Below are 19,627 nucleotides of genomic sequence, written 5' to 3'. Positions count from 1 at the left end.
AAAATACTTGGTTCTTCTCATAGTATTCAAAGGATAGTTCTGGGGTGATCCACGTCATGCTGAATGGTTCAGAGCCAACAGGAGCCTATCCCATCAAAGGGTAAGAACACCAGCACATTCAAACACAACAGAGAATGCCCAAATATTTATTTAATTGTTTCAAACAGAGGCTAAAGAAAATTATCCTAGTCCCCATCTCATGCTTGCTTCTGTAAATTCAGGTAAAGCAAAACAGATGAATGACCTGGTGATCAGAGCCATGTCTATAGAGTTAAACCATTAACAGCTGATGAATACTGGAATAAAAAGTAAACTAAAAATAAAAGCTAAAGAAGAAAAACTTCTAAAAGCCCTTTTTTTTTTTAAAAGAAGAGTAATGATAAATTAAAAACTGAAATGGAAAAAATATCATATTGCTTTAGGGCTTTAAGAAATGTTTCTCAGTTTTTTTGCAGATTATGAAATTCCAAACCTCCAGAAGGAAAAGATTACACGAATTGAGATCTGGGTTATGCATGAAATTGGGGGACCCAATGTGTAAGTTATGGTGATATTGATGATGATAATTGCACAAGTTTGTTTTTCTTGATTATGATATGATCAAGTTCGTTTAACATTTTCAGTTTGGGGGAAATGACAGCCTTCTTTGTTTCTAACGGGGTTGGTAGAGAAAGACAGAAGCTTGACTTCCTGGGAATGCCACTAGTCAGTCCTGAGCCCAGAGAGAAAACCTCCTTTATCCGGGATATTCTTCTCAGCCAGCAAAGACAGTGTTCCTTTCTGAGTGACTTGGGTAGCTTTGGATGGGCGAGTTCCTTATGCATTTGTGAGGGTCTAAGTCATTTTCTCCTTCTGGTCATTTGAAATTCAAAAGCCCTCACCAGTGGTTCTCAGAATTAACCTAAGGACTCTATAATTAAGACGTCATTCTCAGAGAACAACCAGCTCTTCAACTGGGTCTTGAATAACTGGTTAAGAAAACTTTTATGATCCACATTTTCTGGGAAGCCACATGAGTTTATATGTAAATGCAAACTTAAACTCATCCTTCTCAGCAGTGAAGGGCACTGCTGGCACAAACTCAAGACAAAAAAGTTAAATTGATTTGGTTTAAAGAAAAGCCAACGAGGCCACAGCCTAAATAAAGCTGGACAGCCATGATGGAGCTTCAGAAACAAGCTGGGGCCTTGTCCTTCGGAACAGTCCCTCTGTGCTACCTGGAGGAAGGTATTACTAACCCCAAGGAGTGGAGGTCCCATTGAAAGTGTTTAGGAGAAAGTCAGTGAATTCCCTGTGTCTGTGTCAGCCCCCAGGACTCTCTAAGACTCACCATATAAGGGGTAATTTTTCCCCTGTCCCTTGGGCAATAGATCGTGATAAATTTGCAAACTACTTAATTATACCAAGATCTGCATTCCCCTTCTCAGAAGACAAATTATACTTATTTTTGCATGAAAAATGCATATCGTTGTTCTAATTTTTGTGAGAAGTTGCTCTGTCTAGAAGTTATACTTGCTTGTTATTTTACTGTATCTGTCAGAGGAAGCACAAAACCTACCTCTAATGAGGTAAGGGGATTGGCATTCAACGTCATCTCAGCCCATCATTTCTGCTGTATGAGAGGTTACAAAAGGAGTCAGAGCACCTGGTAGTACATTTGAGCCACAGGGTGGAGGTGCAGGTCATGATCTAAGGAAGTAGGACTCTTGGCTCACATTTTAGGGAAAACATATTAGCACCATAGTTAATAAAATTATAATGTATTAGGGATTATTATTGTTAAATAAGTAGATTTTAGCTGCTCTTGTCACACAAAAAAGTAACTATGTGAGATGATAGATGGTTAATCTGCTTTGCTATAATGACCAATTTACTATCTATATGTATCTAATGACATCATGCTGTACATCTCAAATATACAAAATAAAACTTATTTAAAAAATAAAACTCATAAGCAAAGAGCTGAACACAGCATGGCTAACACCTGATTGTGTTTAGCATGGTTTGGGCTGCCTTTATTCAAATAAACAGTTTATAGTTATTTATTTATTTATTTATTTATTTATTTATTTATTTTTTGAGACAGAATTTCGCTCTTGTTGCCCAGGCTGGAGTGTAGTGCAACCTCAGCCTCCCGAGTTCAAGTGATTCTCCTGACTCAACCTCCTGACTGCTGGGATTACAGGTGTCCACTAGCACGTCCAGCTGATTTTTTGTATTTTAGTAGAGGCAAGGTTTCACCATGTTGGCCAGGCTGGTCTCGAATTGCTGAACTCAGGTGATCCACCTACCTCAGCCTCCCAAAGTGCTAGGATTACAGGGGTGAACCACCATGCCCAGCCTTTATAGTTATTTTAATAACACATTCACTTATCTCTGTGTCCAGGTGTCCTGCAGCCTAAATGTCGTTGCTTACTGAAAAAAAAATTCTAAGTAGTGAGCCTGGCCCAGAGTAAGGCATTGTCCCAGGTATTGGCAAAGTTCTAAAAAATGATGTTATTCAACACTGTGCTTTCTTCATTCCTGTAATGCCTGGAATTCCACTTCTGTAAAAATTTCCAGTTGCTCATTTCCTCCCTGTACACTCCCACTCTATTAATTTTATGGTGGTGAGGCTGTTTACCATCCCATTTCATGTAAAGTCAGGGTCCTGTTTGTAATATATCGTGCCTAATAACCACAGTTGGTGGTGGTGTGTATCTACCTCTGTTTGCATTTGTAAATTCTCCCTGCTTGATTGTGACCATTACTGAAAGCAGGTAAGAATCACTGTTGGAAACACATGAAAAAATGCTCATCATCACTCACCATCAGAGAAATGCAAATCAAATCCACAATGAGATACCATCTCACACCAGTTAGAATGGCAATCATTAAAAAATCAGGAAACAACAGGTGCTGGAGAGGATGTGGAGAAATAGGAACACTTTTACACTGTTGGTGGGACTGTAAACTAGTTCAACCATTGTGGAAAACAATGTGGCGATCCCTCAAGGATCTAGAACTAGAAATATCATTTGACCCAGTCATCCCATTACTGGGTATATACCCAAAGGATTATAAATCATGCTGCTATAAAGACACATGCACACGTATGTTTATTGCAGCACTATTCACAATAGCAAAGACTTGGAATCAATCCAAATGTCCATCAGTGACAGACTGGATTAATAAAATGTGGCACATATACACCATGGAATACTATGCAGCCAAAAAAAAAAAAGAATGAGTTTGTGTCCTTTGTAGGGACATGGATGCAGCTGGAAACCATCATTCTCAGCAAACTATCGCAAGAACAGAAAACCAAACACCGCATGTTCTCACTCATAGGTGGGAAATGAACAATGAGATGACTTGGACACAGGAAGGGGAACATCACACACCGGGGCCTATTGTGGGGAGGGGGGAGGGGGAAGGGATAGCATTAGGAGATATACCTAATGTAAATGATGATATAATGGGTGCAGCACAGCAACATGGCACATGTATATGTACGTAACAAACCTGCACGTTGTGCACATGTACCCTAGAACTTAAAGTATAATAATAATAATAAAAACACACACACACACACACACAATCACTGTTGGTATGAGTGTGGGAAATTGCCACTCTCATACTTTATCAGGGTGTAATTTGGCCATTCATATAAAAGCCTTAAACTGGATTCAAATCTTTGATGCCAGAAAACCTACTTTCAGGAATTTATACCAACGGAACAAATAATTAATAATGTGTATGAAAATGAAGTTCCAGTCAGTGACTGTCTGGGCTGGTGGCATGGGAGGTAAGAATTTACCAAGACAGTTGTAGGTAAAGAAAGACAGATTTATTAGAGAAAGTATGAAAATATGTTGCAAGGGTGCAACTGGCAGGTCAGCAAGAGACAAGCTGACTGCAGGGAGACAAAGGCTTACCGGGAATTTTACAGAACGGTGCTTGTGCTGTGTGCTGAAGAGCACTTGTGCAGTTCTGATAACACCAAGGTTGCAGTGAGCTAACTTGCCTTTTTCTATCAGCTGAGCGTCTGGTGATAGGTGGCCTTGGGAAGGTTGTGAGTTATTTGTGCAGGAAGCCTATGTGCCCTGGACCATGAAGAAGGTAGACTTATAGCTTATCTGCTTTGTCTTTTTGCTTTCCCCTGCTCCTGCCAGCCTGACTCCGTTTTCCTAATTAGGACTCCACACCAACAAAGTTTGTTCTAGTGTAAATGGCATTGAAATAAAAGAATCGACCTAGGTCTTCAACAAGAGAGGATGGGTTCTATGAGTGTTGGTCTGTTTATGTAAGGGAGACCATGCTGGAGCTCAAAATAATGGCAGAGAAGTGTGTGTGTTTGTATGTGTGTGTGTGCAGACGGGACCTAAAACAGACTACAAAACACATTGGATAGCAGAGAGCCATTGCTGTATTTTAAAAATCTTGAGAAATAAATATATTTTAAAAGTCTAGACCTATATACACCAAAATGTTAACAGCAGCTATCTCTAGGGGTGTGAGATTTGGGGTAATTTTAAAAAATTTTTGTTTATTTGCATTTTCTAATATTTTTAAATCTGTATGTTTTGGTGGTTACTTAAAACTTCAAATGAATATACTGTAGTGTAGGGTGAACAAATTGGCAGGTAGCAATGTGCCGAGCCCCTGGAGCACATTGCAGATATGTGTCACTGTCTGGGGACAGACTACACAGGTGGCTGACACCACGTGCATGCACTGGCCCTGGCTTTCCCAGCGCTCCCGGCTGCCCAGCTTCAGGTCTGGTTCTGGGGTCTTCAGAGCATCATCTCCTGGGTCCTGCAGGTTTACCAGAAGCAGCCCTCTTTAAACCAGAGACATTCCTCTTTTCTTTCTGGGAGTAGAATATCCAGGAGCACATGGTCAAAAGAAATTATGATTATCCCAGAAAAAACTTCCTCTTCCACCTCTTATTTGCTTACTTTTTAATTATGTATTTTTATGTTTTAGGGAATCCTGCGGGGAAGGCACCATGAAAGTCCTAGAAAAGAGGCTGAAGGACATGGGGTTCCAGTACAGCTGTATTAATGATTACCGGTAGGTGGCCTATATATCAATGTGTACTTGTAGAGGCGGTGTGTGATTTTGGAGGAGGTGGGCTGCCAAAAAGGTATTGCTGGTTCTCAGCTCTGAAGGCCATGGGGTGGTGTCTTCTGGGTGGCCTCTTGGTGTGGAGGCAAGGAGCACCTTCTGGCCTGGGTTTGGCCAGGGCCCCACCTACTGCTGTCCAGAGTCCATCTTCATGGCATTTAAAGGACACACAGAGCAGCACTTTCTCATTTGCTCATGCCTAGTTCTCTCCTCACTGTGCTTACTGTGCAGTGAGACATGGGAGGACAGGGACTAATGAAGTTCCTATGTCTTTGGATCTCTGTGGGATCCTTGTGCATGACAGGTGCTAAGGTGGGAGTTCGTTTGAGATATTTACAGACACATCTTGACCACAGACCAATAGGAAAATAATAGTAACTACCACTTGGTGAGCACCTATGGGCGAGACCCTTTATATACTTATAATCAGATATCATTTATGGGCCTTCTTGCTTGTAATTAAAAAAAAAAAAAAACTTGGCTCGAGCCCTAAGGTAGTTGCAAGCCATCTCTGGACTCAAATCCCTGCCTCTCACTCTCTCTGCCTCAGCCCCCAAGACTGTGGACCTGCTGATTCTGCAAGGGGCTGGAATCCAACACTGCAAAAGCTGAGTGGCTTTCTTGAACATTTCTGAGTGTCGCAGGGTGGAAATGACGTCAGTGGTCTTCTCTTGTTGCCAAACACCCTTGATTATCCTGCTTTTCTGCCACTTTCTGCCTTCCCAGCAGCCCCATGGACTGGATCATTCTCCCAGCTGAGCAAAGCACCCTAAATGTGTGAACCACTCCCTCCCACTCCATGCCTCCTCAAGACAAGGAGCCCCTCAAGGCTGTTCTGTTACCTGTACCTTTTACTCATATATTATTGCCAATGCCCTCAAAAGTTAGATGTTGTTTATCACCCCCTCTTAAAAACAAAACAAGGGAAATGTCCTTTTCTGGAAATATAATCTATGTACAGAAAAATATACAAAACATGAGTACACAGGTGGATGAAGTTTCCCCCATTTAGCGCATACCTGCAACCAGCCCTCAGACCAATAAACAGAACATAACCAGCATCCCCAGAGGCTCCCATTGACCTCTTTTGGCCACCAACCCCATAGTAACCACTCTCCAGATTTGTAATGTCATTTATTAGTTTTATCTGTCTTTAAGCTTTAAACTCAGTGACAGAGCTGAGTTTTGAACCCAGCTTTGCATGGTCTTAAAGCATGCTCTTTCCCTCATGCTACCAAGCTCTTCCTTCCTTAATAAAAGCTCCAGTAGTAAATTTAAAAAAATATTCAATTCTTGGCTGAGCGCGGTGGCTCATACCTGTAATCCCAGCACTTTGGAAGGCCAAGGTGGGCGGATAACGAGGTCAGGAATTCGAGGCCAGCCTGGCCAACATGGTGAAACCCCGTCTCTACTAAAAATACAAAAATTAGCTGGGCGTGGTGGTGGGTGCCTGTAATCCCAGCTACTCGGGAGGCTGAGGCAGGAGAATCACTTGAACCCAGGAGGTGGAGATTGCAGTGAGCCGAGATCATACCGTTGCACTCCAGCCTGGGTGACAAGAACAAGACTCCATCTCAAAAAACCAAAAGAATTCAATTCTTACTCCAAAACAGCTCAATAGCCAAGCACAGTGGCATGCACCTGTAGTTCCAGCTACTTGGGAGTCTGAGGTGGGAGGATTGCTTGGCCCAGGAGTTCAAGGGAACAGTGAGCTATGATGGGGCCACTACACTCTAGCCTAGGTGACAGAGCAAGACCTGGTCTCAAAATAAAACAAAGCAAACTCCCTGCCATCAACCCCTCAATACCAAACCAAACAAAGCAAAAAAACAAGCTCAATGATGGAGAAAATTGTAGCTAAAATTTTTGCATTCACAACCGCTTTGCTTTGTTTTTATGTCATTGGGCTGAGCTGTAATAGCCGGGCCAGAGCCCAAGTCTCCTTCCCCCTTACAGCTGCCCTGGGTCTGGACTTATATCCTTCCTCTCCATTGGTGTCCCCACCTCAGTCGGCCTCAGGGCTCTTCTCTTCCAAGCCTGACTCAGTAACGAAACGAGGAAGCTCCCATTTCTTTACTGCCCATAAGTTTTTTCTGTGTTAGTGTCAGGAGCAGAGAGGATACAATAAAAGGTATAACATGGGAAAGTGACAAGGGTTAACATGACAAATCCAACTCCAACCCAGATGTGAGAACCTCCTGCCCCTCACAATTCAGGTGGCACTGCCTTCTGCCCCACATCAGTTGAAGGTTCTCCCTGAGGTGCTTGCCCATTTTGGAGGGGGCTTATCTTTTCACAGCCTCCCTTACCTCCCGGTTGGTTTCTGCCAGCACTGTGTTGAATCAGATTCAGTGAAACTCCATGCCTGTTTTTGGACGTACACAATGACAGATAATTACTCTTATTAAAAATATGTGCATCAGATAGACATTAATGAAAGGTAGCTGAGTCAAGGACAGAAGACATGGCATGCCATAGAGAGAACAGTACCACGTTCCTGTTCTTCCATAGTCCCCTGCAGTGATCCTGCCACAGAGATCCTGTCTAGGCTTGTCTCCTACCTAACTCCCCATGTGCCACCAAGACCTGGCTCCTGTCTTCATTGCTGCTTCCCTTCCCCACACTTGGTGCCTTGGAACTTCACATCTTCTCCCTCTACTGTGCACAGAAAGTTAGCGTTCCTTTCTGATGCCTGAGCGCTGACCATCACCCATGTGGTTCAAGTCCACCCTTCTGCCCAAAGTACTTATCAGGTTGTACTGTAATGTCATATGTGCATATAGAAGTGGTTAGAAGCTCGGGCCCTGGAGTCAGCCTGCATAATTCAAGTTCAGCCCTTCAACTGGCTGCTATGAGAACTTGGGCAGGTTACTGTGGTCAGCTTTGTAATTGTAAACTGGAGAAGATAAAGCACCTATTCCATTTGGTTGTTATGAGGATTAAATGACATGATCCTCACAGAAGATATAATCAAATGTCTTGGTACATAGTAAGTGCTTGATAAATGCTGGCTAATATTTTTATTTGTTTTATTTTTTCTAGACACAGGTCCTCACTCTGTTTTCCAGGCTGGAGTGCAGTGGTGCGATCATAGTTCACTGCAGCCTTGAACTCCTGGGCCTCCCGCCTCAGCCTCCTGAGTAGCCGAGACTATAGGCGTGAGCCTCTGCACCCAGATAATTTTTAGACTTTTTTTTTTGTAGAGCCAGCGTCTCGCTATGTTGCCCAGGCTGGTCTCAAACTCCTGGTCTCAAGCAGTCCTCCTGCCTCAACCTCCCAAAGCGCTGGGATTACAGGCATAAGCCACCATGCTGGGCCACTAATATTTTTAGAGGAAATAGTTTGTGTATTCTTTGAGGTCAGAGACTACTGTATCTCCAGGACTTTTCATGCAAGCCATAAATGTTTCATGGATGAAAGTTATTTAAATAACCCCTTAAATATTATTTTCTTTCCGTAGACCAGTGAAGCTCTTACAGTGTGTGGACCACAGCACTCATCCTGACTGTGCCTTAAATTCGTAAGTAAATGTCTTAACTCAGGTCGTTCTTTCCCAAGATAACCATCTCCTTTCAGAAGTTTTCAGTTCACAAACATGAACATATTATCAAACGCAGATGTAAGTGTGCTCATTTGGTTCTGGTTTGGCATTATTTTTATTTATATGTATCTGTCTTAGTTTTTGTACAAAAAGCAATCACGCTACACATAACATCCTGCTGTGAGCTTTCTTCACTTGCCGGTGTAATGCAGCCATCCTTTGAAGTTTGTTCATACTTTCTGTCCCAGTCTGCTAGTGGCTGTAGAGCAATCTGTAGGATGGTCACACCACCTTTTATGTAATCCCTTCTGAGTCATGGGCTGGCTTGTTTGTACGTTGTTGTAGTAGTTTTTTTTAGCTATTATAAACAATACTGAAATATAATCCTTGATTATATGCTTTAAGCTGTTGTGCAAGTATTTGTGTAGGATAGATTCCCAGAAATGGAACTGCTGGGTCAAAGAATGTGTGTATTTTAAATTTTGGTGTGTTCTGCAAAATTCTGATATGTTTCAGAAAGGCTGTGCCAGGATACACTCCCACCACCAGTCTATGCTGGGAGCACCCCTTCTCCACTCCTCCACACTATGCATTTTCTACATCCATATCTGTATCTGTGCCTGTACCTATAACCATATCACTTTAGCCAATCTTAGGGGTAAAACATAGCGCATTATTGTCATTTCAGTTTGTGTTGGCCGGGAGATTTCTGATCCCTCCACTTGAATTCTCTTATGAAATCTATTTACTAACATCATGTTTGTCCTGCCAATCCACCTCAGGTGTGCTTTCCTCTATGAGACTTTCCTCATTCTCCACGTGGATTGAGGAACTCTCTTCTCTTTGCTCCCAAGGACTTTGTGCACAATCTGATGACAGTGCTTTACTTTTCCTAGCCCTGCTGTCGTTCATTCTTTACCATCTGCCTGCCTCACTCTGCCTTCCTCTTTGTGTTTCTCTTAGTATTTTTCATTAGAGTTGCACATAGTGGGTGCACCATCAATGCCTGCAGGATCCATTTGTCCATCTACAAGAGAAGAGAACTAATCGGAGTGCACAGCAACTATATGCTAGGCATTTGTTGTGTGCACTACATAAAATACTAACTAGTAAGTTTAAGAGAGTCAGGCTGAGCATGGTGGCTCATGCCTGTAATCCCAGCACTTTGGGAGGCTGAGGCAGGTGGATCACCTGAGGTCAGGAGTTCGAGACCGGCCTGACCAACATGGTGAAAGCCCATCTCTACTAAATACAAAACATTAGCCGGGAGTGGTGGTGCATGCCTGTAATCCCAGCTACTTGGGAGGCTGAGGCAGGGGAATCACTTGAACCCAGTAGGCGGAGGTTGCAGTGAGCCGAGATTGCGCCAGTGCACTCCAGCCTGGGCAACAAGTGTGAAACTCCATCTCAAAAAATAAAATAAAATGAAATAAAATAAAATAAAATAAATAAGATAGAGAAAGAGAAAGAGATAAAGCACATGCCCTGGTGAGCTGGCTTGTCATCCCCATATAATTCTTCTTCCTTCTTCATTTAGTAATAGAACCCTTGAATTTTAAATGGGTTCATGGCTATCAAGAATAACGATCCTAGCTTCCCTACCCACTGTGGCCAAGTGACATGTGCAATTTCTGGGTTTAGCACTTGAAAGGAAGGGGCATACATTCCCTTTCTCCTTTTATGCTGGCTGGTATATGGGCCCACAAGATGTGGAGGTGAGCTGTCTTCAACTGGGCGTGGCAGAGCAACACAGCAAAAGGAAGCCGGGTGCCTCTGTACCATGGTGTCACTCTACCAGCCCTGGAGAGTTACTGAGAGAGAAATAAACATCTATCTTCTCTAAGCCACTGTCATTCAGACAGAAGCCAGACTTTCATTTGATCTGGTGTGGGTAGGTTCATATTCTCCCTTCAGAAGCAAAGAAACTCTGGCTCAGAGAAGTTAATGAAGGACTCACCCAAGACCACCCAGCTAGTGCAGGCAGAACCAGGATCTGAAGGAGTCTGAGAACTGTCAAAATTCACTCTGACAGATTTCTTGCTCTTTGGGCCGGAAATTAGGACAACAGACCCATCATCTCCAGCATGTATTCTAGGAGCCAACATCCCAGGGTTCGGTGATGGATTTAAGTCCTCTCCTCATGCTCTAATGCTATTCGTTCCCTGTGAATCTGGCATACATCGTTTCTGAGTCCTCTCACAGTAGATAAAGAACAGCCTGTGAACCTGGGTCTCTCACAGGAGATAAAGAACAGCCTGTGAACCTGGGTCTCTCACAGGAGATAAAGAACAGCCTGTGAACCTGGGTCTCTCACAGGAGATAAAGAACAGCCTGTGAACCTGGGTCCTTCCTTTCCTCACCTGAAAATGAAGTCCACCCTCACATCGCTGCTGCTCAAAAACCTTCAAAGTTCTCTACCACCAAGTTCAGACTTCTGGTCCCATCTTCCAGGTTCATCATACTCTTTCCAGACACGTCACCCACTGCTTCTCACCTGGAACTTTTATTTCAAGGCTAGTTTTGATCCACTTCCCGTAAGATATTACATGCTTTCTTGCTCATTGGCCTGTGGAAACACCGTTTTGGCAGCAGTAAGCACTCTGTTCTTACTGAGTTAGTCAGATGATCTGAAATTGTCAGTTTTCTTATCTACAAAGCCTCCGTGAGGTTACTCTGATCCCTGATCTCAATATTTAAAATTATAGCCTCCATCTCACAACTGTGGCTCTTCAAAACCCTCATGTGACTGTATTTTTTTCTTTTTTATAGTATTTATCTTCTGACTGACCTACTTGTGAAGTTCATTCTTTTTTTTTTGTTATTTTTATTTTTATTTTTATTTTTTTTTTGAGACAAGGTCTCTCTCTGTCACCCAGGCTGTAGTGCAGTGGCACAATTACGGCTCACTGCAGCCTTGACCTCCTGGGCTCACGTGATCCTCCCATCTCAGCCTCCCAAATAGCTGGGGAAACAGGCACTCACCACTATGCCCAGCTAACTTTTAAGTTTGTGTTTTTTTTTTTTTTTTTTTTTTTTGTAGAGATGAGGTCTCACTATATTACCCATGCTGGGAAGTTCATTCCTTAGCACCTCCCACCTGTTAGAACATGAGCTCCAGGAAGTCAGGGACTTTGACCTGTTTTGTTCACTGGTGATGGTATTCTAAGGACCTAAAACAGAGCTTGTAACCTGGTAGACACTTAGGAATGAATGAATGCACCAAATAGATGAATGAATGACTGAATGATTGGATTCTACCCTGGAAAGGCATAGATTTAAGAAGAACGACGTTCAAAGGTGCTGGGCAACCAAAAGGAATGACAAATGCTCTACGACAGCTTCAGAGAAGTGCCCAGAGGCTGCATATGCAGAAGTTCTACGTTTTGATTGCAAGAAAAACAATCCTTCTGTGGGTCACTTATGTGGAAAAGGGGGGAATGAAGTTGTTGAAAAGATTTAGTGGTATAGACTTTCTAAGGAACCTGCAACCTTGTAAGGCTTGGATAGGGAAGTGTCCGTGGTGTTAGAATTACTTAGGATTGTATGGGTTTACTCTTTGTCTCATTATTAAGACTATCAACCTATACAGAAACAGACCATGTAAAATTCCTTGTTGTAAAACCCATTGCACCCTACACCACCATTCCTGAAATGGGCAAATGGTGCCATCCTAGCACCAGTGCCTTGGGTTAGCTCCCCTGCTGCAGGAAGCATAAGGAGAACGAGGGCAGCTCTTCTTACTTCTCCTTGGTATTTCTTTTTTCTTTTCTTTTCTTTTTTTTTTTTTTTTCCTGAGACGGAGTCTCGCTCTGTCGCCCAGGCTGGAGTGCAGTGGCGTGATCTTGGCTTATTGCAACCTCCACATCCTGGGTTCAAGCAATTCCCCTGCCTCAGCCTCCTGAGTTTTCTCAGTATTTCTGAGCACTTTGCAGTGTCAGGCTTCCAGCTGGCACTCTGGAGTGATCATCTCATTTTACTCCAACCACGTTCCTGGAAGGAGGACAGTTTGATTGTCAGCAATGATGCTGGTTCAGAGAGATTAAGCGGTCACTCAGTGTAACTCAGAGGCAGAAGCAAAACCGACGTTTGTCTGTGTGTAAAGTTCTCTTTCTTCCTACCACACCACACTGCCTTAAATTGTCTCTGGGGCTCACACCACAGCAGGTAGGTAAGGGGTTTGCAGTTCCTGACCTGTTCTTTCCTGTGTGTGGGCATTCTTTCAGTGACTGTTGGTAGACATTTTTTGACAATTCTGCCCGATTCCTTTGAATGTCAAGGATAAAACTCTCTTTCACTCTGCCAAGTTTTTCTCCAACTTTCATCACCCTGGCAGGAATTTTACTAATCTCTTTTTTAAACATTCTAGTAGTGAATATTCATGGATAATTTACAAAAGAGAAACCACAAATAGCAAATGTACAAGATTATTTAATCGCTCTAATAATAATGGAATACAAATTCAGCAAGGTGTCATTTTCACCTAAACTTTTTTGACATACATTAAAACATAGCAGAAAAGTGTTTTAGAGATGTTATTCAAGCTTGATATCACTGTAAATTGATAAAGTGCTTTGGGAAAACAATTTGACAATATGCGTCAAGAATTAGAAAAGTATCACAGTCTTCGACCTAGGTCAGACTTTAGGGTACTTTTGGTGCCCTATTCTAAAGAAGTGATTCAAAAGGCGCATACAGCTTATAAGCTCAAATATGTTCGCCAGAGCATTCTTTATAATACTGAAATATTGGGAACTAGACCCAAATATCCACTGACAAGTAAATGGTTACATCACAGGGTATACTTACTGGAGAGAGTAGAATGTAGCTCTTAAGGACAATGGTAGAAAAATCATATGGCAAGCAGAAGACCACATGAATAATCTAAGAGGAAACCGTAGATTATAAGGTCAATAAGCACCAACCTTAGTGCTTATAGATTATAATATTGGCCAAAAATTCAGTAGACTTTTAATCTGCAGGATTGGTGATGATATGAGAAAACAGACATATAGTATTGGAATGAGGACTCAGTGTGGCGCTGAGGGCCAAGGGCAAACATCAGATCTCTTAACTTGGCCAGAAGTCTCTGTCCTAAATGCCCCAGGCCGCAGAGACAGGACTACTCATCTCTACTTGTTTAGGAATAGTGGGGTAAAGGGCTTTTAATCTGAAAAAGTTTCAAATGAAATAAACAACTGTTGATGTAAATCCACCCATGTTATTGTTTTGTGGTAAATTTAGGGACAATCTGTATGTTTTGGTATTTAATTATTGGCAATATTTTAGAGAATGTAGCATATAAGAACAGCTGTTGGATTAAACCTGTGATGCCAGTATATGGGTTACTATTAAGTAACTAATTCTTTTTCTTTTTCCCTTTTTTTTTTTTTTTTTTTGGAGACAGGTTCTCACTCTGTCATCCAGGCATGGAGTGCAGTGGTGTGATCATGGCTTATTGTAGTCTCAACCTCGTGGGTTCAAGTGATCCTCCTGCCTCGTCCTCTCATGTGGCTGAGACTAGAGGCCCATGCCACCACTACTGGAAATTTTTCTTTTCTTTTTTCCTTCCTTCCTTCCTTTTTTTTTTTTTTGATGGAGTCTCGCTCTGTCACCCAGGCTAGAGTTCAGTGGCTTGATCTTGGCTCATCACTGCAGCCTCCACCTCCCGGGCTCAAGTGATTCTCCTGCCACAGCCTGCCGAGTAGCTGGGACTACAAATGTGAGCCACCACGCCTGGCTGACTTTTGTATTTTTAGTGGAGATGAGGTTTTACCATGTTGGCCAGGCTGGTCTCAAACTCCTGACTTTAGGTGATCCTCCTGCCTTGGCCTCCCAAAGTGCTGGGATTATAGGTGTGAACCACCATGCCCAGCCAAGTAACTGATTTTAGGCTTGGGACTTTTAGTAGGAAGTTATAAGAGAATTTTACTAAGTTTTGAACCAGTAGTGGAATTTGTAAAATAATTAAGATTAAATTTTATACATTTATTAGGTTTACTACAATCAAGTAATTGAGAAAGTTTGGCTAATTTAAAGTCATTTAAAATTTTTTTAGAAAGATATAATATTTTAATACTTAAGTCAAAAATAACCTGAAGCCTTGCCCAGTGGCTCATGCCTGTAACCCTAGCACTTTCAGAGGTCAATGTGGGAGGATCACTTGAGTCCAGGCATTCAAGACCAGCCTAGGCAACATGGTGAGACCCCGCCTCTACAAGCAAACAAACAAAAAATTAGTTGGGTATGTTGGTGTGCACCTATGGTCCCAGCTACTCAGGAGTCTGAGGCAGGAGGATTCTCTAAACCCAGGAGGGTCAATGCTTCAGTGAGCTGTAGTCACGCCACTGCACTCCAGCCTGGGTGACAGAATGAGACCCTTTCTCAAAGAATAATAATAATAATTTAACCTGAAATAACTTGAGTTTAAAACATCATGTGAATTAAGTAACTGTGACACATCCTTAAGAGTGACTGTCAGAGTTCACTAGGTTTTTAAATAGTACAGTGTGATTTGTAAATTAAATAAAAGGGCATGGGAAAATTAGGCTTTTGAGTGTATAAATATAATAACAAGAATTAATTTTAAAAATCAAAGTAACTGCAAACAGTGCAGTTACCCCTCAAGTATAGTCTCACATTGACAAGAAAAGCTTTTTAAGTTACAAAGTGACAAACCAATGCACAGAATATGAACCCAGACATGTAAAGCAGAAGAAAGCAAAACAGCATATTTCTATTTGTGCATGATAATGGATGTAAGTGATAGAAATAGGTCTGAGAAAGTAAACTCCAAGCTGCTAACTGTGGGTTCCTTCTAGGCAAAGGAATAGGAACTGGCAAAAGATGAAGGGAGACTGTAATTATTAGTGTATTTAATTATGTGTCATTTTATTTTTTTAAAAGTAAAGAAAAATGTAACCTTATGTTAATTAGTTAATTATTTGAAAGCAAAAGTCATTTTAAATTTTGAGTGAATCAAGTCTGGGACATTAACTGCATCACAGGTGCAATTGTACAAAATGTCCAGTAGGTGGAGCCCTAATACAAACCTGTGGGTGAGATTTCTTTAGCAAAAAAGAAAGGAGGACCAGCATTCAAATGGAGTCAGGAACTTTTAAGGACAGGGCCGCTAGTCCAGAGCCATGGGATATATTTCCAAGCCAACATTAGATGGTCTCATAATTTTAAAAACTCATATTTTAGTTAGTTTAAAAGAATTCAGTAATTTCTGTTTTTACAAACCCAGTGGTAAGATGCTGTTTACTATGAATAGGGTCCATATTTTGGGCAGGCCCTCTGTTGATGTCTTTGTGTCAGGACACTTAAACTCTGATAACGTAGCCATCAGTAGGGAACCTGGCTAACACCGTGTTCCATTCATACAATAAAAATTCATCCACAAGGAAGAATGAGTTAACTCCCTGTGTACCAATATGGAAGCATGTTCAAGATATGATGCAACACACGTTGTAGATTCCTTTTGTGCTTAGATAAAAGGATATCTAAAGACATTTAAGGATAACTTGCAGGGCAGCAGCAGGTCCTGTTGTCTAGAGAAGGTTTTTGCTCGGGAAACAATGTCTTGAGATGGTATTTCAATGACATGTGTGCTTAGGATTTCAGAAATAGGAATTAGTTCTATTAGGCAGGTTTAGCATGCATGTGTGCATTGCATTCCTGGAAAGAGAACTCAAACTGTCAAAGTTGGTTTTCTATGGAAAATGCAAATGGAGAGACTAAGAGACTTTTACTTTCCACTTTATAACTTCCTATATACTATGTAAATTTCTCCACGGTGTGCACAATTTGCTTTTTTCTTTCTTTCTTTCTTTCTTTCTTTCTTTCTTTCTTTTTTTTTTTTTTACTGGTAGCAGTATAATTTATTCAAATGTGCCTTAATATAGGTGCTAGGGCTTGCCTATGGTGCTCTTGATATATAAGGCCAGGACATTCTGCCAGTTTTTCTTGAGCAATGTCACCAAGAAGTTGACAGGCAGGTGAATGTTACACACAAGCTCATTGTCTGTCCTTTTCACGTGGCCAACAGCCACAGCCAGACATAACACCTTCTTCATTTGGAACTTGATTATGCACTTCATCTCATCCACTTTGGCCACCATGTTTTTGTTGTGTGCGAGCAGGGAGGGGAAATTTCCTGCCTTATTTAGACCTGGGCCGAGAATTCGTGGGATGTGCTTGATCAGAGACTCTGAGGCCAAAAATGCATCATACTCTTGGCCAGCTTCTTGACCAATTTTCTATTCTTGTTGAGTTTTCTCAGTACTTTGTTTTCCATGTGGGGGATATCCACAGCCTTCACCTTGTCACAGTGCTGCTGGTTTTCAGGACACACACGGAGAACTTGGGGCGGGGAGTGGACTTAAGCCTGACGGTGCCCGAGAATCACTTGTCCTTCTGGGAAGTCATAGTTCTTCAAGCTGATCTGCAACTCCACCGTCTCCAGAAACTTGGGGTCCTTGCGCTGGTTCCAGTGCAGGACTTCCCGCACCGCCTCCTACAGGGTGTCACGGGAGACTGCTGCTCCTGGCTTCTCCCTCCACGCTAACCAGAAAAGAGACTAATACTGCACATATATTTTTGAGTGTAGATTCCATACACCAATACTGACACTTTCTCTATTTCCTTGTTAATTTGCAGGGCAGCAGCCACTACTCAAAGAAAAGCCCCAAGTCCTTATGCAGAACAAAGTGCGGTTCTTATCATTCCCCTCCTTCTGGTGCTGGCTTCCGGGACTCAACGGTAACTGTGAACTGTGTTGCTCTAACCCTCCCCCAGCCCTGCAGCCTCCCCTTGCAATCATCATTCCTGTTCTGTGTATACCAAATGATTCTGTTGTCTAAAGAAGCTCTTTGCGGGGAAAACGATGTCCTGAAATGGTATTTCAATGAGACATATGCACAGGATTTCAGAAACAAGAAATTAGTTTTATTTGGCAGATTAAAAAATGCTGCATTAGAATTAAAGCAAGTTATTTTCTTATTTTTATAATGACACAAAGCACTGGGAGTCAGACTGCTTGTATATTATCAAACATTTTTAGAGAATTCTAATAAAGCTGTATTTTACATCATCTATATTTTCCTGTATCTCCTGTATCTCCACACACACTGCATGCTTGTTGATCACTTAAGATATATGTGTACTATATAAATGTATGCATATATATTTTGTCTGCAAAGATTTCATTTATTTGGTATAAAGATGTTCAGTTACTGGTTCCTTTTTGTTTTGAGAGACAGAGTTTCGCTCCTTTGCCCAGGCTGGAGTGAAGTGGTGAGATCTCAGCTCACTGCAACCTCCACTTCCAGAATTCAAGCGATTCTCCTGCCTCAGCCTCCCGAGTAGCTGGGATTGCAGGTGACTGCCACCATGCCCAGCTAATTTTTGTATTTTTAGTAGAGACAGGGTTTCACCATGTTGGCCACCATGTTGGCCAGGCCAGTCTCAAACTCCTGATCTAAGGTGATCCACCCGCCTCAGCCTCCCAAAGTGCTAGGATTACAGGCGTGAGCCACCACACCCAGCCATAATTGTTACTTATAATGAGGGAAAAACCCAAAATGTCCAGCAATATTTACATATTTACTGAAACTGTTTGGAACTTGTATTAGTTTGTTCTTGCATTGCTGTAAAGAACTACCTGAGACTGGGTAATTTACAACAAAAATTAAAAAGAGGTTTAATTGACTCACAGTTCTGTGTCCAGAATTGGTTCCTTCTGGTGGGTTCTTGGTCTCGCTGACTTCAAGAATGAAGCCGTGGACCTTCGTGGTAGTGTTACAGCTCTTAAAGATGGTGTGTCTGGAGTTTGTTCCTTCAGACGTGCCCGGAGTTTCTTCCTTCTGATGGGTTCGTGGTCTCGCTGACTTTAAGAATGAAGCTGTGGACCTTTGCGGTGAGTGTTACAGCTCTTAAAGGTGGTGTGGACCCAAAGAGTGAGCAGCAGCAAGATTTATTGTAAAGAGCAAAAGAACACAACTTCCACACCGTGGAAGGGGACCCAAGTGGGTTGCCATTGCTGGCTCTGTGGCCAGCTTTTATGCCTTTATTTGGCCCCACCCACGTCCTGCTGATTGGTCCATTTTACAGAGTGCTGATTGGTCCTTTTTACAGAGTGATGATTGGTGTATTTATAATCCTTTAGCTAGACACAGAGTGCTGATTGGTACATTTTTACAGAGTGCTAATTGGTGCATTTACAATCCTTCAGCTAGACACAGAGCACTGATTGGTGTGTTTTTACAGAGTGCTGATTAGTGCATTTACAATCATTTAGCTAGACAGAAAAGTTCTCCAAGTCCCCACTCGACCCAGGAAGTCCAGCTGTCTTCACCTCTCACTTCCACAGGCTTACAGGAAGCATGGCTGGGGAGGCCTCAGGAAACTTTTGATCATTGTGGAAGGCAAAAGGGAAGCAGGCATGTCTTACATGGCCAGAGAAGGAGGAAGGGAGTGAAGGGGGAGGTGCTACATGCTTTCAAACAACCAGATCTTGTGAGAACTCTGTCATGAGACAGCACTAGGGGGATGGTGCTAAACCATTAGAAACCACCTACATGAGCCAATCACCTCCCACCAGGCCTCACCTTCAACAATTCAATATGAAATTTAGGTGGGGATACAGAGCCAAACCATATCAGAACCATTTACATGGGTTTTAATATATTTGTAGAATGGAGTATAATTCAACAAGTAAAAGCCATGTTTACCAATTCAAATGTTCTTCAAATGGTGAATGAATAAACTAACTGGTAAATCTATACCATGGAATACTACTCAGCAATAAAGGTAACTACCTTGATATATGCAGCAATATGGATGAAACTAAAATGTGAGAGCTGCCACACCAAAAGGCTACCAGCTGTATGATTCTATTTATATGAGATCCTCAAAAAGGTGGAACTGTAGGAGCGGAGGGCAGACCAGTGATTGTGGGGGTTGAGGATGATTAGGACT

General features: G+C 42.1%; 1 protein-coding gene and 1 pseudogene across 2 annotated transcripts in view; one reads left to right on the top strand and one right to left on the bottom strand.

Moving 5' to 3' along the window:
• The window catches only part of LOC105487910 (bone marrow stromal cell antigen 1), a 53,925-nt gene extending 36,180 nt beyond the window's left edge, over positions 1 to 17,745 (top strand). For both annotated transcript variants that reach the window (XM_011751576.2, XM_011751574.3), the window contains exons 5-9: positions 24 to 100; positions 445 to 537; positions 4,969 to 5,055; positions 8,570 to 8,629; positions 17,309 to 17,745. In XM_011751576.2, the coding sequence (XP_011749878.2) occupies positions 24 to 100; positions 445 to 537; positions 4,969 to 5,055; positions 8,570 to 8,629; positions 17,309 to 17,414 (423 nt within the window). In that variant the 3' untranslated portion in view covers positions 17,415 to 17,745. The remainder of the gene's footprint in view (positions 1 to 23; positions 101 to 444; positions 538 to 4,968; positions 5,056 to 8,569; positions 8,630 to 17,308) is intronic.
• LOC139362131 (large ribosomal subunit protein uL1 pseudogene) lies at positions 16,524 to 17,207 on the bottom strand (annotated as a pseudogene).
• Positions 17,746 to 19,627: the final 1,882 nt, after the last annotated feature.

This window comes from Macaca nemestrina, chromosome 3, assembly GCF_043159975.1.
Source record: "Macaca nemestrina isolate mMacNem1 chromosome 3, mMacNem.hap1, whole genome shotgun sequence".
NCBI classification, from domain to species: Eukaryota; Metazoa; Chordata; class Mammalia; order Primates; family Cercopithecidae; genus Macaca; species Macaca nemestrina.
The sequence above is the reverse complement of the archived record's forward strand: the minus strand, read 5'-3'. Positions and strand labels throughout refer to the sequence as shown.